Source organism: Monopterus albus, unplaced genomic scaffold (assembly GCF_001952655.1).
Source record: "Monopterus albus unplaced genomic scaffold, M_albus_1.0 scaffold14.1, whole genome shotgun sequence".
In the NCBI taxonomy this organism is placed as follows: Eukaryota; Metazoa; Chordata; class Actinopteri; order Synbranchiformes; family Synbranchidae; genus Monopterus; species Monopterus albus.
In genome coordinates, this window is record NW_018127894.1 from 1,924,453 (window position 1) to 1,948,960 (window position 24,508).

At 40.5% G+C, this 24,508-nt stretch overlaps 1 protein-coding gene across 1 annotated transcript in view; it reads right to left on the reverse strand.

The window, feature by feature from the left end:
- Positions 1-24,508, reverse strand: part of abca4b (ATP-binding cassette, sub-family A (ABC1), member 4b) — a 33,386-nt gene that overhangs the window by 7,860 nt on the left and 1,018 nt on the right. Inside the window, exons 5-40 of the mRNA XM_020591546.1 lie at positions 23,705-23,832; positions 23,408-23,605; positions 20,615-20,704; positions 18,322-18,559; positions 17,403-17,542; positions 16,650-16,766; positions 15,882-16,079; positions 14,320-14,525; positions 12,409-12,585; positions 11,751-11,809; positions 11,341-11,516; positions 10,913-11,134; positions 10,364-10,568; positions 10,170-10,262; positions 9,223-9,429; positions 8,676-8,853; positions 8,173-8,304; positions 7,705-7,844; positions 7,468-7,605; positions 6,938-7,119; positions 6,698-6,803; positions 5,491-5,679; positions 5,400-5,404; positions 5,048-5,102; positions 4,722-4,781; positions 3,539-3,672; positions 3,150-3,274; positions 2,823-2,921; positions 2,277-2,558; positions 2,087-2,119; positions 1,865-1,970; positions 1,700-1,774; positions 1,263-1,432; positions 822-999; positions 523-638; positions 34-181 (exon numbers count right to left, since the gene is read on the reverse strand). Coding sequence (XP_020447202.1) covers positions 34-181; positions 523-638; positions 822-999; positions 1,263-1,432; positions 1,700-1,774; positions 1,865-1,970; positions 2,087-2,119; positions 2,277-2,558; positions 2,823-2,921; positions 3,150-3,274; positions 3,539-3,672; positions 4,722-4,781; positions 5,048-5,102; positions 5,400-5,404; positions 5,491-5,679; positions 6,698-6,803; positions 6,938-7,119; positions 7,468-7,605; positions 7,705-7,844; positions 8,173-8,304; positions 8,676-8,853; positions 9,223-9,429; positions 10,170-10,262; positions 10,364-10,568; positions 10,913-11,134; positions 11,341-11,516; positions 11,751-11,809; positions 12,409-12,585; positions 14,320-14,525; positions 15,882-16,079; positions 16,650-16,766; positions 17,403-17,542; positions 18,322-18,559; positions 20,615-20,704; positions 23,408-23,605; positions 23,705-23,832 — 5,105 coding nt within the window. The remainder of the gene's footprint in view (positions 1-33; positions 182-522; positions 639-821; positions 1,000-1,262; positions 1,433-1,699; positions 1,775-1,864; positions 1,971-2,086; positions 2,120-2,276; positions 2,559-2,822; positions 2,922-3,149; positions 3,275-3,538; positions 3,673-4,721; positions 4,782-5,047; positions 5,103-5,399; positions 5,405-5,490; positions 5,680-6,697; positions 6,804-6,937; positions 7,120-7,467; positions 7,606-7,704; positions 7,845-8,172; positions 8,305-8,675; positions 8,854-9,222; positions 9,430-10,169; positions 10,263-10,363; positions 10,569-10,912; positions 11,135-11,340; positions 11,517-11,750; positions 11,810-12,408; positions 12,586-14,319; positions 14,526-15,881; positions 16,080-16,649; positions 16,767-17,402; positions 17,543-18,321; positions 18,560-20,614; positions 20,705-23,407; positions 23,606-23,704; positions 23,833-24,508) is intronic.

The following is a 24,508-nucleotide window of genomic DNA, read 5'->3' on the forward strand; positions in this document are numbered from 1 at the left end:
TCCTCGCAGTATAGTGAAAGTAAACGTCCTTACCCGATTGTTTTCAAAAAGCTCCAGGATGAAGGTAATGGCACTGCTGTTGATGCCTATGAACAGGTTGATGCAGGACAGAGAGACGTATGCAGTACTTGGGATGTTGAACATGTAGGACATGGGATACATCATGGGCGTTACTGACCATCTAAAGGCAGGGGAACCAGACAAAAGATACATTTACAAGTAAAATGAGAGTAATTCCCAATTAGTTTCTTTTTCACCTCTCTTGATGTCATTTGATACAGAATGAACCAAGGAGCGAAGAAATCTATTCGGCTACAAGGAAATCCATAGAAGAAAAACTAAATGCATAAATTAGTTCTTTCTTTAAAGAGGAGACATCCTAATAAGGCCCTCTGGGTCCTTTTACAGTACAACACTATCAGTGCACAATCTGTTCCCTCTTCAAACCTTCTTCGTGTCTTACTGTTCATATTTTTCAAATGTAAATCAAAAGGAGCCAAATTTCACTAAGGAAAGCCTTACCCATATAGTAGAAGCAGTGCTATTAGTGCCAGCAAGTTAGATGGCGATGTGTAACACTTTTTGTCAAAAGCCATAAAAATGCCGACCACCATTGCAGTGCTGAGAGAGTAGTTCATCTGGGAGAGAAACAGCATTCACATGAGATAACCAATATGGAAATCAACTATACACAAAATAATCAGATGTAAGATGCTAACTCACCTAAATAAACCAAAATATGGATCTTCTTGAGTATACAGTTATCAATATGACATGAATAAAGCTTAAAATGACAGGAAAATCACTATTGTTAGACTCACCATGTCCCAGAAGAAGTTGGCCACCCAGTAAACTAAGGGGCTGACCCCACTGACAAACTGCAGGTGCTTGGCCTTGGTCACACGCTCCTGGATAAGGTAGAGGACGAAGCTGGCGGGGATGAAGGACATGGCGAAAATAACACAGATCGCCACCACAGCGTCCACTGAAGTGGTCAGTCTGGAGGAAGCAGCAAAGTCAGTACTGTACATTCAGGTCTGGGAATGGGATATTAGGATCATAGACATGCCACAGTATTTTCATAAAAGCTGCATACAAGCTCATCTACTTTCAAAATAAAATGACTGTGATAGATCCAACTACTGAAGGGATCCGTGCTAAGCTCTCACTCCTAATAGGGTCTGGTTGAAAAGCTGTCCTGTGTGAAATGATCAGAGTCTTTGACCTTTGCCAAAACCTACATAATATAAAAGAACACTCACACGGTGACTTCAGAAAGCTGCTCTTTAGTGAGGTTGAGAGGGTGGTTGATGGCAGTGATGCCAAACTCAACGGGTTTGGCAGTCGATGGTAGGAGGGCTCGCAGAATGGCGTTGTTGGCCACATTCATGAAGGCAACCATGGCGTGCCAGCCTTTGTTATTATACCATACCTGACAAAGGAGAGCAGAGTAAATAGAATCTGCAAACTGACCTCCCTTATATAAAACCTTGATTAGTGGGAAGGGGGAAGCAAAGCTATTAAAGCCAGCACTTACACCCACATTTCATAAATTGAAATGTGTGTAATATAAAAGCAAAGTGCCTGAAGCAGACATCAGACCAGCGACAAAGAGTGTTTGCACATCATTTCTGCTGCTGGCTGGTTTGCCATTTGTGAAGGGGAAAAAAAGGCATTCTTCTATCCGTCCCACGCCTACCTTTATATTGAATTCACTTTCCATGTATCGTAAGAAAGGACCAATCTCCCTCAATGCAAGGTCAGAATTGTAACCCTAAGAAAAACAGTCCTCATTATAAACTGACTTAATGGACACATCTCCAATGTCTGAACAATAAAACATGAGCAACACAATGTTAATTACCCCTGTGATGTTAAGCATTCGTCCCAGCTGATGGAAAACATTCTGGATGTTTCTGGGGTTCACATCTAAGATGGGAAGTTGTCCTCCTATTGACAGGCCTCCATACCTGACAACACGGAAGGTTTACACTTGTAGCCATATATCAGTTTATTTTTAAAGTGTAGAGGGAGACTAAGACTGTATACTGAAAGAAACTTGCAGCAGTACAGAGCCAGTGATTACCTTTGCTCATTCACCCAGTATTTGCTCTTTAAACTGTGAAATGAAATTCAGAATGATTAAGCAAAGTGGTAATTATTTAAATGTGTTAAATATGTGAGACATGTTTTAGGTCTTTTGAGGGTTTTGTCACACTTGCATTCCTTCTCTAATATTGCCCACTTCTATTATTTGCATGCACATGTAAACTCGCCTGGTTCTGATGAGATTCGGGTAGGTTTTGACCAGGTAGTCAGAGATGTTCCTGTCAGTCAGATCCAGCATTGTGCCTCCTGTGGCCTCGATTCGTTGGCGAGGGGGCAGCCCACCTGCACCGATGGGACAGATGGGCATCATGGTCAACTTCTTACTGGTGCTGCACTGACACGAGGGGGATGGGTTTCTCTCATTCCATTCAGAACTCTGTGAGATGTTGCTGATCTCAGGGGAGACGTCAGGATACTCCCACTCTGTTGTACTGTTTCTACAAGGCATTCTGGAAGGGAATGAGTGGAGATGCAATCCACATGCAAAAAAGGGAAATTACTGGCAAAAACTACAGTTTTTGCCATGCACTATACTAGATCTGTGTCTTATCTCTGTGCACTTTCACAAATTAAGTGAGGCTCAGCACTTTGTGTTTGAATATTATTATTTTGCTATGACTACATTATTGCTTTGAATTTTGTCTCTCTGCACTAAAACTTCCTGTAAGCATTGTATGTGGTAAATCTGATATATAAGTAGTGTTGATACACACCCTAGTGGTTCTCCTTCCATGCAGCGTGTCCCCAGGCCTGGTGGGTTTAAAAATTGCTGTGTGAAGTGTTTCATTTTGGGGTCAAATGGCTGCTCGTTACTGAGAAGGTATGACAAAAGGTGAAGAAGAAGAGGTTTCAGAAAGTGACTGTAAAATGAATGATCACCACTATTCTGTCAGGCACCTCAGTGTTTATACATAACAAATGATTTATCAAGAGTCAGTGTTTTGTAAAATTGGCTATATACAGACAATTTATACAAGTAAAATCCGTTAGCAGGAGGCTTGGTAATCTGCCATTTCACAATGCTTGTCATGAGGTCTAACCTGAAGAAGATGAACTGCTGTCCGTACATCCAGGGCGTCAGAGTCAGACTGGGATATTCTCCAAACGGAGGAACAAACATGGTGAAGATCAGAGCTATCAGGACGAAACTGGCAGGGAGGATGATCTGAAATTACACAAGGATACATTTTTCATATTAAAAAGGAAATATTAAGGTTACAAATGTCAATTATACCCACCAGACTTGGACTACATAGTAACAAAAATTCATTTGTTTTCATCAAAGTATATCCACATTACTTTTTGCCAAGTCATGTGGCACTGGTCTGCAACCCTCAGTACATTACAGAACCATTCAGTAAGTTCAATTTGTCAGTAGTAACATCAACAACACAATGCCATATAACAACTCACTGATGTGTCCTTGTACCTGTGCCATGAAGTCTTTTTGGCTTCTTGTGGCGTGGTGGAACCTCTTCACTAGCAGCGCATGGAACTGCTTCAAAGTCAGAGTGGCACCTTTCACCTGCTTGGAGCCCTTTCCTGCACTGCTGTCTGATGGACCTTGGGTCATGCCATCCATGCCATTATGTTGGTCAAGAAGAAAAACAGTGAGCACTGAGGACATGACATTAGAGAAGCAGAAGCAGGCTTTCAGCAGATCTGACTAAGAAGAGCACCTAAACTCATCTGAGGTTTCTTTTTCTGTGCAAGTCACAATTATGAATGTGAATAAATGTATGAATTTGAAGCAATGAAAGGGCATGCAAGCAAAAAAAAACAACAACTTCTAAATACTGCTGGCTTTCGTGTTTACTGTACAAGTGGAACTATAGAAGTACATCTGTGGCAAAACTTTCGAGGGCGCACAAATCACATTTTGATCACTACTCAGTTTGCAACTCGACATTTGAGAGCATGCAGGCACAGATTTGTAAGCAAAGAATCAGGTTTGAGATAAAAAATCCCAGCCATGCATCCACTTGGTTCTGAGTCTGCACTCTCAGTTTTATCTACCGGGTTTTTTATATGAACGTCTAGTGGCAAAAAGGTTTGACAACACTACTCATTGTGCAAAGCAGGCGCCGATTTGTAAGAGCAGAATCACATTTGAGAGCAACAGGCAGATCCCTGCTGCTCACTCAAATCATCCGTTACACTCACAAAACTCGGTGGAGAAATCTGAGAGCACAAACTCAGAAATGAGTGGACGCATGGCCAGGATTACACTCTCTATGCTCATACAAATCTGTGCCTGAACACTCTCACATGCCGAGCTGCAAACTGAGTAATGCTCAAAATGTGGTTTATGTGCCCTGAAACATTTTGGTGGGGATGAACTTCCTAGACCTGGACCACTTGAACTTTTTTGAGCACCAGAAAACTGAGGCTTAATGCAATTACTACCATAAAATTCCATAGTCAAAGAAAATGAGCATACTGAATGTTTCTGTGATGGATACCATACAAAATGATATCCAAACTGTCCACATCAAATGTAATGAGACATTTAATTAATGACATTTCTTCTAATTGAAGTCCAGTAAATTCAAAGAAGAAGAACATTATTTTATATTGCCAGAGTTCTGTTCAGTGGTTCTCAAGTCTCTGACCTTCATTTCCCTCTACACCAACTTGGCTGTTGTTTTTTCTCCGCTGTAACATCCACTGCTCTAGAGGTGGAGGTTTGACACAAAAATGAGACAAAACACACAAACTAGAAGGTTAAAGTAACAAACCATACCACATGCAACATGTAGACAAGTACTACAGCTACTGTCCAAGAGACAGTTGTGTAAGTCATAGGGGATATACAACAATAACAGTATAATAAAAACAGGTATGAGGCAAATGGATTAACAATGTGTTAGAGACAGGGTAACGAGCCAAAACTCAATTCCAGGAAAAGGCCATGTATAATATCAGTGGTGGTATTTACCGGGAGTGGTGGCATTATTCGCTGCTTCTCCGTCTGCAGTGACCTTTATGAATATCTGAAAGCCACAACAGAACTTCCATAAACATTTCACACATTAAATAAAGTTATATCTTTAAGTTCAGGAGGAATATGATGTAAGCTTTTCATTTTCCTTTATTAAACTTTAAGACAGCATTAAAAACACACACACACACACACACACACACACAAAACCATGTGACACTGCTAAAATGTCCATTTTATCAATAACTTTCTTGCTGCTGAGTGAACAAAGTCTCATTTTCTTTAAACTAGTAAAACAAAAAAACCAGCCATTTCAGTAGCAGATTTGTTCACCTGTTCTTTTGTTCACCTGTTCTTTAGGAAAATGTGGTGATTTTTAGACAAAAAAAATTTGTTAAAAAGTTTTTTTTTTTTTTTTTTTTAAGCAGGTAGTGACATACCTAACCTGCCAAAGCTGCTGAGCCCCATGTCAGCAAGTGTCTCCTCCAGCTCCCGAAACAAACTGGCGTACGCCCGATGCTTGAATCCCTTATTGGGCAGCAGATAGGTCAGCTCCTGTCCAATCGTTTCAATCAGTTTGGCTTCTGGGACATGGTGGTGAATGAGGCTGGTGATGCTGTTTATGTCCCCTGGGAAGAAGACACAAAATCACTACAGTGCAGAGAAGGTACTGAAGAATAAAATGTTCCCAAAATAGCAGAAAGCAGGACAAGGACAAAGGAAAGGAAGGTGCCTAAGATGCAAAAACCAAAAACCAACATTATTATTCAAGCACTAAATGCAGAAGTAAATTTGTGCTTGAACAACTCCATGGCATTGCTTCTCAACTACAGTGTTCTTAGGCAGAATTAAGATGAAACTGCTCAGAGGTCAATATCACCACTGAATTACACATGTGAAAAAACAGTTTTCTGTTTTTGGATCCGTTTTTAAGTACATCAATTACGTGAATTCTAGCCAATGCGCGCACACACATACATACATACATACTGTACATCTCTGTAGGTCACATGCAAACACAAACTTGCACTGCTATACTTGTGAGCACCCTAACTGACTTAAAAGGCCCTAAAAACCTATTTTATTATTACCTCATTTTTATTACCTTAACCTAATATTACCTATTTTATCTTATCATTACAAATCGGGCAGAGAATTTTCTGCCAAAAAAAAAAAATTCTTGCAAATTTCATATGGGAGACTTCTGTATTTGCGTTTCCTCTTTGGTTTTAGGTAGTTGGCGCTGGGCTGGAAAGAGGTCAAGTCACAAACAAATCAGGATCCAGTAATATCTGATTAAAATCTGTGAGCTTGCTTGTTTGCATTGCCAGTGAAATGTCAACAGAATCAGATAAAATCACATCTACACGGTACTAATTAAGCAGATTAGGTCAGTTTTTTAGTTTTAAACCCAGAATATAACAATTATGGATGTTTTTCTGACATATAACTTTGATTTTTACTAATTTAATAATAATTATTGACAATATTGAGGGTGGGCCACGGAAAAGTAGCCCGTCTCCAAAGCAATCCACTTGCTGAGGCTACTTTTCCGTGGCCCACACTGTACAAAAAACACTTAATAAGTGATACCAAACCTAACCCTTCCCTTGTTCCAGTATAAGAAATACAGCAGTGCGCAGTTACCATCCATAACTCTGTCTACATGCTGGAACTGGCTCTGGGACTGATCTTTGTATTTGGTACAGATGGAGCAGGAACAGGAGCAGTCTGACGCGCAGTCACAGTCAGTCTAATGGAAACAGCAAAGACAAGAACATCATTCTCTCTTGTGTGTTTGTTAGAAACTGATTCAATCTCTAATGCAGAACAAACAGACAGAGAAGAGTAATATTGCAGCTGGTTGACTGTGTAGAAAAACCTCACCTCCCTCTTCCTCAGGTCCTTTATGCGGCGTACAAGAGTCAGATAAAAACCCACTCCAAAACAGTTCTTGAGGAACAGGGGTGACCCACAACAGTGGAGCTGTCCTTTGGAAATGATGGCAATGCGGTCGCTCAGCAGGTCGGCCTCATCCATGTGATGTGTGGACAGAATCACTGTATGGCCTGCGCCAGGACAAAACTTTCAATAAAGCTCTTTTATTGAATAAAAAAAAAATCCAGCCCATTCTGTCAAAAATATAATCAGCCATTGCTTTGAAGTGCCTTTACCAACAGAACAGTTAAAATGGATTGAATCCACAACTATGTTTGCTTTTGTTGTAGCTGAATTTTTCCTTTTGATCAGCTCTCTACTTAATTTACGTGCCTCAGGAAAGCTGTAAAGCCACAAAAGATTTGGTTTCATTCTTCAGTGTAACAGTAAAACACAGGTCAAAGGGAAAGATATGTACTAGTGGGTAAAATGTTCATTTAGAAGTTAGAACATTGAGCTTGTGGCAGTGACAGTTTTACCAGCTCTGTATTTCAGTAGGAGGTCCCAAATAGATCTTCTGGAGTAGGGGTCCACTCCTGAGGTGGGCTCATCCAAGATGATGACCTTTGACCCTCCAACAAACGCCATGGCAACTGACAGTTTCCTCTGCATACCACCTGCAAAGCAAGAGAAAAACAGCTGCTCAGAGGAGACATGGTCATGTAGGAATTAATAATATTCTCCCCCTTTCGCACACAGAGAAACAAATGGTCAACCGGAGAGGTTCTGAGCCTCGGCGTTTCTCCTGTGAGGTAGCCCCAGGTCTATCAGCATGTCCTCGACCTCCCTCTTGGCCTCCGCCTCAGTCCGACCCTTCAGCAGTGAGTAGAACAGGATGTGCTCTGCCACTGTGAGACTGGTACAAAAACAAGGCAGCAGCAATAAGTCTCCAGAAGAAAAGAGTAAAATAGTTGCTTTGACAGCTTCTTCACCAAGTCTGAATGGGGAAATAAATCAGTAACTTGGGCTTCTAGCAATTTCTGAAGAATGTGGATTGGTTTTAACAAACCCAGGCCCTCACTTTACCACAGCTGAAAACACTCTAATCTTTCAAGGTTTCACTAGTATTTTTGTCTTTTCAAAATAAGTTCCTTTTTGTTTTGCTGTGTTCCAAAAGTTAGAAAGCACTGTGTGTAAGTAATTTTGTGACTTGCGCTGATTCAGGCTTACAAAATGTGACTTACTGTTTGAAGAGGATGTTGTACTGAGGACACGTGCCCATAGAAGAACGGATGATATCCATGTCAGTCCTAATGTCTCTTCCATTAATGTATGCAGTGCCGGATGTCGGAGGGTACAGACCAGTCAGGATGGACCTGGAAAACAGCATCAATACCAGGACACAGGCAAACTTTTAACTCTTGAATCTGAGACTTAGAAAATGGTGTTTCTAAATAGTCCACTGATTATGAAAAGATCTGATTGCTCAAATGGTTTAACTACTGCTGGAAGCTGTTCATGTTGTAAGCATAAAAATGTGTGCAAAATGTGTTTACAAGGTGCAGACATAGGAGTTAACATACTTGTGCATGAAATAGTAAAATTCACACTGTATAAATACTGAACTGAGTTTACTTTATATATTTCTGGATAATTTCAGTTATGAATTTATTAATTTAAACTAATACTACAGTTGTGTACTTTCAACTCAGTGATTCATAATTAGTTAAATCTGCCATTAGCTTACATAGTTGTAGTTTTTCCAGCCCCATTGTGACCTAAGAAGGATGTGATCTGGCCTTCATAGAAGCTGATATTGAGGCAGTTGACGGCTGGATGAGAGCATCCATCAAACACCTTTACCAGGTCCTGGATCTGCACCCCCATCATCAGGCCCACTGGTTCAGGCTCAAAGAACAACTGACCTGCTTTGAACAACAGATCCACAAACAATAATTAACACTTATAATATAATGTTTTGGAAAGTTTATCATGCCTGATTCTGACAAACTCCTACTTTGATTTACTTTTAAACAAGTACAATGCACACCAACAGAGATTCACATACAATATCAAAATTAAAGTGTCCCTAATAGCAGTAGTTACTGGTTAATTATTCCACACGAGTGTGGACACAACCGCAAATTTTCTTTTGTTTATTTTTTTCCTTTAATGTTCCTTTCTTGTCTTGCAGATCCATGTGTGGTGCGACACCCGCTCTGTCCACCAGATGTCCTCAGAGTGTTCCCAATCTCCAGTAGTTCCTTTCAGATACTGCTGCCTCTGGGTCTCACCTTCCTTCCCTGAGTCCCAACACTCCTCCTCCTGATTGGGAGTTTGCTCTTGTCGTTTCAGCAGCTCCTTCTCTCTCTCTAGTTGTTCCCTCTTACTCTGGTGCTTACAGGTTTTCTTGCTGGCTGAGCTGTTGCAGGTGTTTGTCACTGGTGTGCCCCTGCCCTCAGCATCATTCTCCATGTTCTGTGGTTCAGATTTCGCAGGATCTGAAGAAGACAGATAGTAGAGACATGTCCTTATTATATTTGTTCGTGTTTTATCTGTCACATGTTGAAGGTTCTCACAGTCACAAGGTTTCTTGTTAACATCAATATCAACTCTTAGCTGCTGTAGCATTTTGGTAGAAGAGATGGGCAGATATGTGAAAGAAGGCCTTGCTATAATATCGAGATGGGAATACTTGAGATTTGATTTTTGATGGATGGATAGCATATTGCCCAAATTGCTTCTTGCAAGGATGAAATATGATACAATGCTAATTTGGATCTGGAGGTCTAGGTCTAGAGCTGCAGCTTGGAGTTGATTTTTTTCCCCCATTTTTTTGTGTCTGGTGAAGTTAAAAGAAAAATTGCTCTTTACTTTATTTAAACATTATGTTAACTAGGATGACCTACAACATGGTTAAAAGGACCAATCTTTGAAGATAGAACCTGGTATCAGACCCTGCATCCTTTTACCAAGATGCTGATTTACTTCCCACCATGGAAGTGCTAGAAGGTGTTAGAGAGCACGCATTACTTGCTTGACCTTGACTCATTATATCACTTATATTGGCCTCTCTAGTACAACTATAACCTTACAGTGGGCAATACATGCTTTTCCTAGAAGCAATTAGTTTTGAAGCAGCATTCATTTCTCCCACTCAGGTTTTATCTGAGTGAAAAACCCTGAGTCACAGGGTGCTCCACAGTAAACGAACAGGGGTATCAGAGCAAGTGATTCTGACCGTGATGGGCCACTTCTGTTTGTGAAGATGCAGATCTTTGCCAGTATGAGGGCTGGAATGGGAAGTAGAATGGCTGTCCAATGCCGTACTGTCCTGTGAGGGAGAACTGCAAAATCATTCTAAGTGTAATAACCTTGTACATATGAAGGTGGTTACACTGTAAATTGAAGCATGATTTATAGAAGCAGCCCAACCTGGGAAGACATTATCCAGGTACCAGGCCAGAACAGCATAGAGGACTGCATCAAGAATCATCATGAGGATAGAGGTAAGAAAGGAGTAAGTGTCCTTCTCTAACGGGCTGGTCTGGATGTTGTCCCACTGCAGACCCAAGCCCTGCTCCTCGTATCTGGACAGGTACTCTGTCCCGAAACCAAATGCCACAGGAGACAACAAGCTCTACAGAAGCAGAGAGATGCAGAGAGACTGTTCATTTGGTTTAGTTACAAGTGGTGCAGAATATCTTAACATAGAGTAATAAAGGACTTAATTCAGTTTAATTTATCATCTGTGACAAAATGTCTGCCAGGGTTAACCCTATTTGTTCAAACAACAATACAGATTTTCCTGCTGCTGTTAATGTAGCAGTAACAGATGACATGTTCGTTCAAACTTTGTTCCAGAATGATGTTATATTAGTGTAATCTCCCTTAAGAGCATGAAATTGTATGAAAGTGCTCATTAAACATGCAAAGGTTGTGTTAAAATAGTATCTGTGTATTTGTCCTGAAACAGCAACATACAGCAGCCAACTTCATGTTTTTTGTGATGCGGTCCTGCCAAGCGAAGCAGAGGATGTGGGGCAGGTAGAGGGTGAGGTAGATGATGCCACTGCAGGCGGCTGCCAGGTTGGCCTTGTTGAAGAACACACTCATCAGGAAACACTGCGTGATGGTGGTGACAGTGAAAGTCAGCAGAAAGAAGAAGATGAGGATGGGGTCGCTATAATTCAGCACCTTGCCACCCTGAAAGTGGAAAAGGCAGTGGGTGATGAGAGGGCTTTCACTTCCACATCAAGAGACAACTGTAACCAGACACACAGTGAGTTGGCTATCTTTCCATAAATAGAGTTTTAATAACACTCAGCCAGAGCATCATTCCATGCTACAAACATAAACTCTCTAAAGCTCCTTCTCCCACCTTCTCTATCCTGCTCTCCCTGTTTTCTCACCATGATGATGGAGGTGAGGAGCGCCGTGCTCGCAGTCATCACAGTGAAGCTGTCAATGAACCACGTGTACCAAATAACTCTGTTGCTGACTCCCGCAGCTTTGAGGGTCTCCTTGAGACGTAGCTCTTTCTCCAGCACAATGCTCTTCACGGTCATGGACACAGAATAGATCCAGGCTAGCACCATGGGAGGAGGAGAGGGGAGGGAAGAGGGTGAGTTAGTACAGATCCCATGCTGTTATTATCCTCAGCATTAATATACAGCTTACAGTGACTACAAAATTATCTTCTTTTCAGCTGAGATTGCTTTGGTAAAGTTTACATGAAACACACTTTTAAAGCCACTTTGTTTGAATCTTAATGTTTGATTTGGCCCAGTGGTAACAATGTCACATTTCCCACAGATCTCACCCGACTGGCTCTGTGAGGATGCACTGAAGAACCTTGAGTGGAACTCTGAGTTAATGACACTGAAATTGAATTATTCACACGCAACCAATCAATAGATCAGGTCACAGTTATGTCAATATATGTAACAACAAATTATAGCTTCAGATTAATGGATACCTTCTCATAAAAGTACACAAATGTGCACTTGATTTTGTCATTCAACCGCTGAATATATACGCAAATAAATTAACATATAAACAGTTTAGGTTCAACTGGACCTAAACTGTTCTGATTTGAAAATGTAAAAATATGATGGTACGAATATTAGTGGAAAACCCTTGTTTACTGGTGTATTTATTTAATTTGATTAATGAAGATTGTTCACACTAAAGTGTATTTAAAAATTCTGATTCCAATGCCCTCAGACACACCCATCACCTTCAGGTGTTCAGAAATATTTTATCTAATAATCTGAAATGAAATGAAAAGCATCAAAACAGAAATATTTAAATGTTATTTTACCATAAATTCTCATGCCTGGAACTCATTGTAACCAATCATGTTACAGAACTAACATTACCACAGTACGTGATCATTTTGGGACACCTATGCTGAAAAAAATACATGTAGTCAGGGAAGTTACATGAAAGCAGTTGCGTGAAATGACCCGTTTACTCACAGGTCATCCACATAACATGGATAGGGCATCTGCTGGACGTAGACCCCGAGTGGCCAGTCGTTGCCCGTGTGAAGCTTGATGATGCCATGTTCTATCATATCCTGCAGGTAGGCAAAGCCTCCCCAGATGTACCTCTGGTCCTCCATGGGGTCTGCTCTGGGGCCGGGGTCCCAGTACCTGATAGATACAAGGAATGAATGATAAAGTTGCCTGGAATATTTTATTGTCCTGATGCTGTAGCTGTTATGTGTCCATTACATCAATTGTCACAGCATTTTTACAACTGAATTATTGTTGTTGTTTAGGGGGGGGGAAAAATCACTGTCTCTATTTAAAACCTTGTAATTCTACAACAAGTCACTAAAGCCACAAACACACCACATACACACTGCTTTTACTTTAGCGGATAAGCCAGAGGCAAAACCCTCTTACAAACTGATTATTCAGTTGTGTAGAGGCAGCTCTCCCACTGGGTCCATTACAGCCTGTTGGTGCACTGTAAACACCTTAAAGTGTTTGTTCACCCTGGGGGCTATTGACATGCTGTCTGTTTATGGGAGAGGAAAATGCATGAAAGGGCCTCACATGGGAGGATGAAAGGGCAGGTATTGAGTTGATATGAAATCCCCAAGAAACTTTGGAAAAGACAGGACAGCTGGAGAGGCTTCTCTTCACATCCTTTCAGGAATGTGACAAATACATATAAAGTGTTTCATTTCAGCAGTAACAACATGAAAAAATGAAGGAATCAGAATCTGCTTTATTGGCCAGGTGTGTTGGATGCATGAGGAATTTGACTCTGGTACATCGGCTCTCAATGTATATGTACATATCCCCATGAAAGGGGCAAGTAAACAGTAAACCAACATAAGGCTGTGTAATATAACAAAATAAGTCGTATTAACAAGCAACAAGCAGTGCAAACAATGAAAAATAAGCAGTATAAACAGGCAATAAACAATGCAGACAGAGAGGAATGCTCATTGAAATGAGATAAATAGGAATAAAAATAGAGTACTTAAAAACAGAGACCTGTATGGATTTGTATAATCTGTACAATGTATATTTACAGGTATTGCACCGAGGAAAAGGATGGGAGGTTGTCAAGGTTGTTTGGTGGTTCAAACACATGGATCCTACTTAACCCATGTGTGCATGCTAGTCAGCTGCAATGAAATGTGCTGAAAAATACCCATGATTTGCGTTTTTGCCCTTTGCTGATAAAACACTTATACCCCATTTTGTGATGCCAATTAGTTTTCACCGACAGTTTGGAAACGACTGCCCTTAAAGGACCGGGATTGAATCAGTCATTTCATTCATTCATCTGTATCATACTGGTGAAAGTTCAGATACTGATATCTCAAACTGCAGTTGTCTAAATGGCCAGACACAACTAGAGAGAATATATATTAAATGAAAATGTATTATTTTATTTATTTATTGGTATTGTGAGTGAAATGACCCTTTAAAAGAACTGAACACAGCTGCTGAATCTCACTGTAGACTCTGTTTGACCTGTCTGCTTTGCAGAAAAACATTTTGATTAATAAAGATACAGTAAAACTACAATGTCACTGTTGGAGTCACTGCTGCTCTGTCACGTAAATGGCACACAGCTCCTCTTTATGTGGACACATGAGAATCGGTTCTGTTGTTTGATGGCCACAGCTATCTGACTTTACTTTTTATTGTGAAAAATACACATCTGTTTCATCTTTTTAGGTCTTTCCTCAACTGAAACAGTCTGAGGTTAGAATGATAAAATGCTCTTTGGATGAAATGCTCACAAACCATAAGAACATGCAACGTGAGCAGGCATGAAAAGTAGACGTTTTGCTTCATTTTAAAGGGTCACAAGCTAGAGAGGCTGGGCAGTGAAAACCATGACTCCACACAGCTGTTACTGACCTGTCTTTGATCTTGTTTGTGCGCTCCACTGCATCAATGTCCATGCGGATCTTGTACTTGACATGTGGGGGAACACTTGTCGTCCAGGGATACATGTCCATGAAAACCACACCAGCCCAAAACTTGTTCTCCTCCAGCAGGTACAAGGCCTGATGGATCATCTGCGACTCATCTGTGTGAGCCACGAACTTATCCAAACTGATGCACTGCAAAAAAAAAGTAGAAAATAGTTCAGTGGTTTTTCAAAATGAACTAGAAATCTGGAATGATGATGCATGCTATGGCATTTAGACCGAATTGTCAAAAAAATATTTGTTTATATCCCTCAAACTGGGGAAAAAAGGTCAAAAGTCTTCTTGGGTCTGTAACAAAACTCATTGTTTTCTGCCACTGGCGCTGAAGGATTTTGACCTTATCCAACCCTAAAGACAACAATAGAAAGGGGTTGTTCTGCAAATTTGTATTCAGTCCATCATTTTGTGAAGCAAATGTATGCACTCATACATGCAAAAAGGTACACACATGTATCTAAACACATGAATACAGCTCCAACCCTGGAGCTCACACTTTCATGTTGTCACAACCACACATTCACTCTTTCTCTCTCTCTCTATGAATTACACATAATGACTCTGTGAAACTCCCACTATACACACACAAACACACTGCTGTCAACCCCACATACACCCCCCCACACCCCCCCATGTACACCATGTCTAATGTTTCCATTCATATTACTGTACAATACCCTGAGAGCGCTCAAAGGAAAAGGAGAGCCCACTTTCCATTCATCTTCACAGACCCATACATTCACATCACAATAATGTTCACTTAGAGATGGGCCGAGAAGAAAGAACCTCACTGATACACATGTTCCAGTGGGATTTCACTGTGAGAAGCATACCCCTGACAGAGTGACAGGACCTAATGCTAACTGCAACAGTTATCCTACGGCCCAATGTTCGCTGACAGCTGTATCTAATTGGTTAAATTGCCTGGGATTGTTTGTGGAGCTAGGAAGGGTCTTGGCACCGATCTTCGAGAGCAAGGACGGGCTGAGATGCCAGCACTGATAGGGCTCTCTCAAAAACCACAACCTTTGCCCCAGCACCCCCATTTTAAATCAGATGACAGAAGAGAGAGGGAAGGCGTGAAGGATGGATAGAGCGATTTGCCCTCCTTTATTTCACAGCTGCAGGGGTCTGTTTCAATGTAAAGCCATATACTAAAACAGCACTGAGCTCACAGGGGGGTGACACCTTCTCTCTACTTTGTCACTGGCTTCACAATGAAAGCAAAGGAGGGGGGTGACAGCAGGCTTGTTCTCAGCACCTTTCAGCCTACTGGATGGAGAGCAGCTCTATAGCCGTGCTAAGTGGCCCGCTCTATTTGAAAGAGCCCTGGGGGCAATCTCCTGAAAGCAACCCTGGAAGACTGATGCTGCTGTCTGAAGAGCTGAGAGTCAGTTTTACAAACAAGCAAAAACACCCAGTCCTGAAATGTGCAAGATTTGGCAAATACCAACTGGGGCAAAGAGGCAACAACAGAGTGAAGGTTCTAACCTCTCCATAGTGGTTGAACATGCGTATGATCTGGTCAGTGATGTTAAAAATGTTCCTCCAGTCAAAGTTTGGCATGCCCGCCTCTCTCTGCTCTTCTGGACCATTGTACAGAAAGTTAAGAATGTCCTTGGTGGTAAAGTCACTATCCTCCAGACTGCTGTCCATGAAGTGCATCACTGTTGGGTTTCGCAGGGTGTCCTGCAGTGACAGGGACACAGGCACAGTTACTGAATATAAAAAATGTATTAGATATGGCTCTGTACTGCAAAGAGCTCAAAAAAATATTTGGGAAATACTCTTAAGTCATTACAGACATTAACATGTTGTATTTCAAAATTACATTTCTTTTTGTTTTATTACATTTTTCTCTTTTTTACTCCCCCTCCCTCTTTTTGTTTACCAGCCTCCATATAGAGTTGAACATATCCACACAACACACCTTCATACACAAACCACATGTAAAATTTCTGTACATTCTCCTTTGTGTCCTTTATCCATATTGTTACCATGCTGTTAAATTAAAAAATAAAATACATTAAAAAAGTAAAAAAATAAGTACACTTTTGTACATAAGTAATAGATAAAACATCTTTTTCTTATTGTCTTCATTATTATTTGCACTACTGTCACTGATTGTACAGGGTTTGAGTCATAGCCTATTAGGTTGTACTGTTTAACTTTGTCCTGTGTGCTGTGTGTTATGACAGCACCCGAGGTAAGACCACATGTAGTGTGTGTTTGCTTATCCACAGAATGTGTGTGTCGTACCCTGACTATGTTCATCTGGACACTGTTGTGAAAGAAAGCCCAGAGCTGAGGTCCCACCTCCTCCCAGGCCTTGGCCATGTTCTGGAGCCTCTCTAGCTGCTCAAAGGTTGTATTAGCCTAGATACACACAAATACACACACATATATACACAGTTTCAAGTCAAAGAATTGCAAGTTCACAAATACTAGATTTCCAGAGTAGTATATCAGCAATGAAGAAGCCTAATCAGCATAGAGCACACTGGTCCTATTGCTAATGTCAATAAAGAGTAACATAGAACTGTCTGTTGTATGAGATTAGTGTCAGATGACACAGATGAGATTTATGAAACTTAATATTATCTTATCTAAACACTAAACTGCAATGTTCTTCAAACAACATACAGTAGAGCCACTGCAGTCATATTATGTAACATAATAACAAAACTCTTGAAACTGAGATGTTTTGTCAGGAGCAATGAAAAATGAGAGAATGAAAGAGATTGTGTTTTTCCTTTTATTGCTGCACCATGACTTCCAATTTATTTTTTAATTTCTCCCCTTCTCTTCCCTTCCCTCACATCACAGTAGACTGCCCTCCTAACATGCTCCGCCCTCTTTGCTTTGGTACTCAGCTCATTCCTCAGAAAGCTGGGGTTTAGAAGCACATAAACAGACACTGAGAGTGCAGGAAGAAATGGAGGAGAGAAAGGGTGAGTAGAGAGAGAGAGAGAGAGAGAGGTGAGGGGTCAGATTGGAGGTGGTCTCTCTTACACTCTTTAATATCTTGCGGACGGCAGGGGAGTCAGGGGTGTACAGGATCTTTCCCATCAGCAGGGGCTTGACTGAATTCCACACAATTTTTGTGATGGGGTTGGACTCCAGGGTCTGCATCAGGGCATTGCAGAAGGGAGCTACAGGGAGAAGAATAGCAAAAATAGTCCACAACGAAGGAGAATGATGAGACAGAAAAGAAGAACTGTACATCATATAGATTGATACAGAGATGCTTTCTCATGTCCATGGAAACTCAAATTGTATGTTCAAATAATGTAGACTAAATGGCCAAAACATGGTAATTAGCCAAGCATTGTTTATTTGGTTTGAATATTAAGTCTTATGTGGCAAACTCTGTTTATTGGGCACTTAAGCTGCTTAAAACAACTATGCTGCTGTTGGAGAGGAATATATTGCTTAAAAAAGTTTTACATCTTTGGAAACGCCTTTAGCTATTTTTTTTTAACAAAAAAAAAAAAAAAAAAAATCACAGTTTAATTAATTTTGGTTTGGTCATCACATCTCATCCATGATAACTGGGCTCCCTCTGCTGATGAAGCTAAAACAGTTACTAAATGAACCTCAAGGCAATGCTGCTTTCTCAACTGCCGTTTCCAAGGATAAGAACGAACTTTGATCCTCAGCTTTTAAGCCAACATGGAGGAGAACTCTGTCAAAAAGAGCATCTTTCATGACAACTGTGCAAACATCTGCTGAGCAAGATCATGTGATAAGACTGAAAGTTCATTATAACGAAACGTTCTTTGTGGTGAGACTGATTTCTCACTTCCTGCCCTGTACAATTCTCTTTTGTAAACTAATTAGTGTATACAATGTACTCTAAATAGTATGGTACAGTGTATACTATACAATACCTTATTTTAAATGGAACTGTGACATTTCACAATTTACTTACTGGTGGTGTCATCATAGACATAGTCGTGGTTCTTGGTGCCATTGACCCCTAAAAATGCCTTGTAGTTGTTGTCCTCATACCAGTTGAAGGACAGGACTCTGGAGCCGCCTCCCTCTGGGTACCCACAGAAGAGACTGGACACACTGGACCTCAGCTGGGTGAAGGAGGAGGGACCCCCAGCATGGAAAAGAGAAGAAACCAGCTTCAGGAGCTCCTGAGAGTTCTCCCGCTCTCTCAGCTTTGCAGAAGACACAGAAAGAGGGTTTTGTCAGTGGTCAAGACCTTTATAAAATACATTCATTACATCCATAGAAACTAACAGTATTTCATGCAGGGGTTAACCTGGCTGCTACCTTTAGCTTTTATGTGTTTATCACAGGTACCCACACTGTTGTCACCTTTGCTTTCACATTATATTCTTTGATCCATTCCACTACCTGTAACATGAGCACTGAATGTATTACTGGAAAGTGTAAAAAATAATTTCATTCTAGCTACTCAACCTTCTATCGGATAATTATATACAAGACAAATATATTCATGTTGTTCATGGTCAATCATACTGTGTGAATCCCATAACCTAAATGGTCACTACAAAACAATGGTTTGAAAGATAAGCAAACATGCTGGACAGACGTCTCTTCTCGTGATGAGGACAGTTGGCGGATGGACTAAATATCCTCCAATTGATAGAACAAAAATAGCTTCATTCAAGTGTATTTCTCCTTACTGTGCATCATTTCCTTTATTTAAGAAATGGAATGGGGGAGGCCGTTGGTAATGATTTGAGTTTCACGTTTTGAATCGATTTTGTTAACGGGGTTAGTAACACATCTTTGTAAAATCTACTGTTTCAAATGTTTTAGGAGTGGAGTTCAATTCTTCCAGGGAAGTCTGTTCATAAGCCTTATAGTTTAATCCCTGTAGCCCTTTTATTACAGTATAGTCAAACTGGTTTAAGGTTGACGGTGAGAATGAGAATGACTCAGAGCTTTTCTATGTCCCCACTTAAAGCAAACTATTACGTGTGAACATGAACATGCACACACATGGTAAAACACAGCCCTGACTTTGTTTGTTCTCACTCCCTTTTCCTCCCTTTATCTATTTATTATTCCACACAAACACACATACATTAACTAGACAGGAAGGAGAGGTGGTCAGTGACAGCTTTTGGCTCGCCTTTCTGTCACCACGGTGATACGAAAGCCCCACCTACAGGATGTGTCACCTCACAGGAATGTCTCTCTCACTCATCTATTCCCCCACCGCGTTCTCTCTCCCACCACGGCTGAGGTGGTGATGGGATGCGTTCTCCCCCGGGGACATGCAGCGAACGTGCCGAAACACACAACACAATCCCAGGCATTCAATCGCCTTTGTCTGTCTGAAATGTATAGAACTATATTAACTGGTAGAGATCCAACTCAGACAAGTCCATTTAAACTGCGTTAGGTACGAGAACCTATTCTATTCTGTTCTATTTTGTTATGTCTTTCCATTTTATATTCAGTTTGAATGTTTCACTATACAAGGCCTCTTAAATATGCATAACTGTCTTTTCTTCTCGGTTCTATACAACACCTAGTCTATCCTGTTTTACTCTGTTCTGTTCTATTCTACAATAGACAGAATACAAAAGCATAGAGCAGAACCAAACTGAACAGATTGCAGGGAAATAGAACAGTACAGATTGAAATAAAACAGAATGAAGCAGGATATTAATGATACTGTAGGATAAAAATAGAACAGACAGAATTGAATACAGTAGAAAAGAATGAAATAAAAGCTATATTATAGAGAATCAGTTCAGAACAAAATAAATACTGTAAATGTTCTTTCTTTTCTATTTCTCTACAATATCTATTCTATTCTGTTCAATTCTTTTTTGTTTCTCTATATAGAGTATCTACACATCGGTGTTAGTGTTCAATTCTATTGTACTCTGTACTTGCAAATGCCATTTGAGGCAATTTGTATGTGTACACATTCATACTCAATTCTGCATAGATGCATAGCACACACACATACATCCTCACACACATCACGAGCTTACAGAGACATAGACACGTGCACAGTTCACATGTAGGTTTTTAACATTAATGTACACCCAACAGTGTTGAGTCCATCACTCAGTCTCCTCTCTGAGAGAGTCTCAAACATGGAGCAGCGGAAAAGGCGAGTTTCCTGCAAGGCTAAAAATACCAGGCCCTCTGATCCTGCAGGACTGAGGAGAAGAAGAGAGGAGCGGGAAGCAGGAGTGAAGGGGATCGATGGACCTTGAAGCACTTACAATTTGGATCTTGTCAGACACCGCTTTAAGAACCTGGCCCCAGAAGTGAAGGTCAATCCCCTCAGAGCTTCGGTCCAAAACCTGAGGCATCTGGGGACACAAAGCCACAAGATGCATAGCAGAGACATATTATTACTTAATTTCTTTTGTATCAAAACCATCACAACTTTTTGACATGTCCCATGGTGGCCTTAGATAGAAAAATAGATAGAAACATATTCATATCCAACAAAAAAAAAAAACCACAACAGCAGTGAAACAGCAACCCTAAAATACTGCAGAGTCCTTACAAGAAATATTTGTTATTAAAAAGAGGAAACTATCTTTTCTTTGGACACAGTTTACTGAAAGAAGGAACAGCAACCTGCTGGTTGAAACCATGTCACATTTTCCATTTGGCTTTCACACAATGTGGCTCCAATGTGTATTTTCACAGCAATAGAGTAGTGAACCTGCCTCAGACCTCCATCAATTGTTTGACACGGCTATGGAAACATGCTACAATCAATTCCCATTAATTCATACAGCTTCTGTTCTTGAAACCTTCAGCGGTAGGTGCAGTAAAATGCCTGGTCAGGGCCGAGTACCGAGGGCTACGGAAACCCTGAACGCCAAGACAAACACGCACATGAGATATCCTTCCTCTCGCATTCCTCGCGCCTGCATTTCAATGAATGAAGGAAGGAGGGAGGGGGTAGGGTGTGGGGGGAGAAAGAAAGCGAGGGAATTGGAAAGGAGGGTGCTGAGATGTGGATGGGAAAAGGGAGTAAGGAGTGTAATGAGGAGAGGAAAGTTGATACAAGGCAGAGATCAGTGGGGTAATGGGCTTTAAACTTCAGAGAGCTAATGGCCTAAATGCCACTGTAATGTACTGCTAATACCAACTAAAAAAAGACCTGTGTATTTATTATATTGATTATATTTATCATATTTAACAAAATCTTACTAATATGTACATTTGACATGAACAGCTGAATTGAATGATTTCATGAGCTGTGAAATGACCAAACTCGGGACTTGGTTGATTTTTATAATTTGTCCAACAATCCAACATACGTTATGTTACGTTTACCAAGGCTGTACCTCTGTTATGTCACTGTTGATACTGATCGAGTCACGTCAGCCTGATATTAATTATGGGATCCCATATCCAAACATATACTTTGCTTCTCAAATATTCCAAATTTTAATCTTTGTCTTCAAGACTAAGGTCATTCAAGGTGCTCCAACTCCGCCACGCTCTCATGGTTTCAGTCCTACAGTTGGGGATTCAAGCAGCTAGATAACCAGGTGTGCTGGCAGCTACTGTGACCCACACATGTTGGTAAAGTACAGAAAACCCCACAGGCTCTGGGTGAGGAAATGATAAGCCCATTAGAGAAGCAGGCCAAGAAGATAATGCCCGTCACCTGACTCAGGCTGAACCTGAACACACACATAGTAAAGAAACTGGGGCGTGCCAAGAGAAAAACTACAATTTGTTGATATACATCAACTGCTTTATTTGTTTTCCCTATTCTGTAAAATTTTCTTAGATTTATCTTCTTCTGAAAAGTGGTACATTCCACATTTAAATAACAAATCAGGGCTTTTAGTTCATTAATAACCATAATTGGTGAAGTGTGAGAGAGCGTCCAGAGAACAAAGAATCATTTGTTCTGCTTGCCCCCATGTTCCTTGATTTTAGTGAATACATGTGTATACAGTTTGAAACAGCCCACGGTTTATTCCAAGCCTCAAATAAAGCCAGTGACCAAGTGAGCAGGTCTGGCACTTGCAAATCAGGCATCATGCCAAAAGTCGCATAGAAATTCACTACTCTCAATTCAAAGGAGTATTGACTGTGTACAAAGGTTTTATTACATGTATTCATACTGCATTTAATCATCCTTCTCTCTGCAAATATTTCATGGCAAATTTATCTGGTGACATACAGTAGTTTTGAAAAGTGAATGTGTGATATTTTGTGGTGATATTTTTTAAACAGTCAATAAAGATATTAAAAACACATTAGTGAGCCACAACTGGGTGACATCATTACCATCAGCACTGCCACTGTAGTTTAGTTTAACTCAGTCCCACAGAACATATTAGCTGAAAAAGGTTCCCCTTTTAATGGTATTTGAGTAATATTTACAAAAACTACAATGCTCAGTTATTTTAGAAAATTAACAGGCTTTTTTTTTAAATAAAACTATATATTTGAGAGTTGTTTTCAAGATGTATGAGTATGAATAAGTTAACTTGCAGCAGGTGCCACAGACAAAGTGTATAAAGTACTGACAGATGAGCTATAAACATCCTCATCTTTTAAGATGCTGTGATATAAAATAATAATATTCCATATACTAGCTAGCAGATATTAATCACAACCTTGAACAGTCATTTACCATCAATAAAATTATTAAATTCTTTGAAATAAGTGGATTTACTGTAAAAAAAAAAAAAACATTAAAAAAAAATCAAGACTATCAACAGGAAGACTGGTTGCTGCCATGGCCTTCACTGTCAGGACAGGAAGAGGGACATGTATCCCGACAAATCCAGCCTTCCAGAGGATCTCAGTGGAAATACTGACTTGTGTGTCAATGACCAAAGTGCATTCACAAAATGTCTATTTTCAGTCACCAAAATTTTCCATCATAAACACAAGGAGGAATGAATGTAAAGAACAATGGTCTCCTCACAAAACAAAGCGATGAGGACAATCGGATGACACTGTCTCACTGTAGACTATTTGACAGAGACATACTGATGTGATGAAGGCTACACAAAGCACTGTCAAACACTGACCAGTCTGAAGATCTTGAAGAAGTCCAGATTAGCATAGAGGATGTCCTCTATCTTCTGCAGCCTTTGCTGGCTGAAGGCACACAAGGCATTGCGGACCCCATAGAGTCCCATTCGACTGGGGAAGATGATGAAGCGTTCTAACAGGGCGTGACTGCATGCAATGTCTTTCAGTCGGAGGTCTGGGACACCAAAAGCAAACTGGGGAACGCACAAAAAAGTGGGACACTGTAATATTCTTTGATAACTTACAAACAGTGGTGGAAGCCAAGACTGCCACCCATCCCCATCCCGCTGCACCTGTTCGATTCTTATTTCTCCATTGACGAGCTGGTAGACTATTGAATTTGAGAGGCCTGCATCTCGCAACAGGAAGGCTGTGAGAACCTCATCATCCTTCAGTATGTCATTTATCCGGAGCCCACGGCCTAGATGGAAAAATCACAAACAGAGAAAGCGAAAGGTCAGAAAAACTAAAAACAAAATGTTGACCTGACCAGCACCAGACGGCTCAGAGGAAATGATTCACAGTAAGACAGTTTGGCAGGGATCAAGTGTTTGAGGAAAAGTCCAGCAAGCGAGAGGAAGACAGCATTTTTACGCATAACCTTGCCAACAGGTAAAGTTAATCTAAACTGAAGTAAATAAAAATTAACCTTTTAATACATGTTCAACACGTGTATGAACATGTGCAGTACTGAACAACCAACTGATTATATAACAGTTGAATCAAAATAAGAGAGAAAGTGGAATAGGGTAACTTCATCTTGGATAATTTTAATGTAGCTGCAATAGACCTGCAGATATTGTACATAGTTCACATACAACTAGGGCTACAACTAACAATAACAAATGCCAGAGAATTGTAAAAAGTGCCCATTATAATTTCCCCACACATCAAGGTGCCATCTGCACTTGTCTGACTGACTGACAATAGGCCAAAAACAAGGTTTTTTAGTTTACTCGGGTGTCTTTTATTTTGTTGTTTTTCGTGTTTGCTGGCTCCCTGCAAAGCAAGGGAGCTGCATGCTGCCCTGTCTGTGCTTGTAAAGTACCATGCAAATAAAGTATTCATTATTTAAAATTATAGGTGGTTTGCTTTTG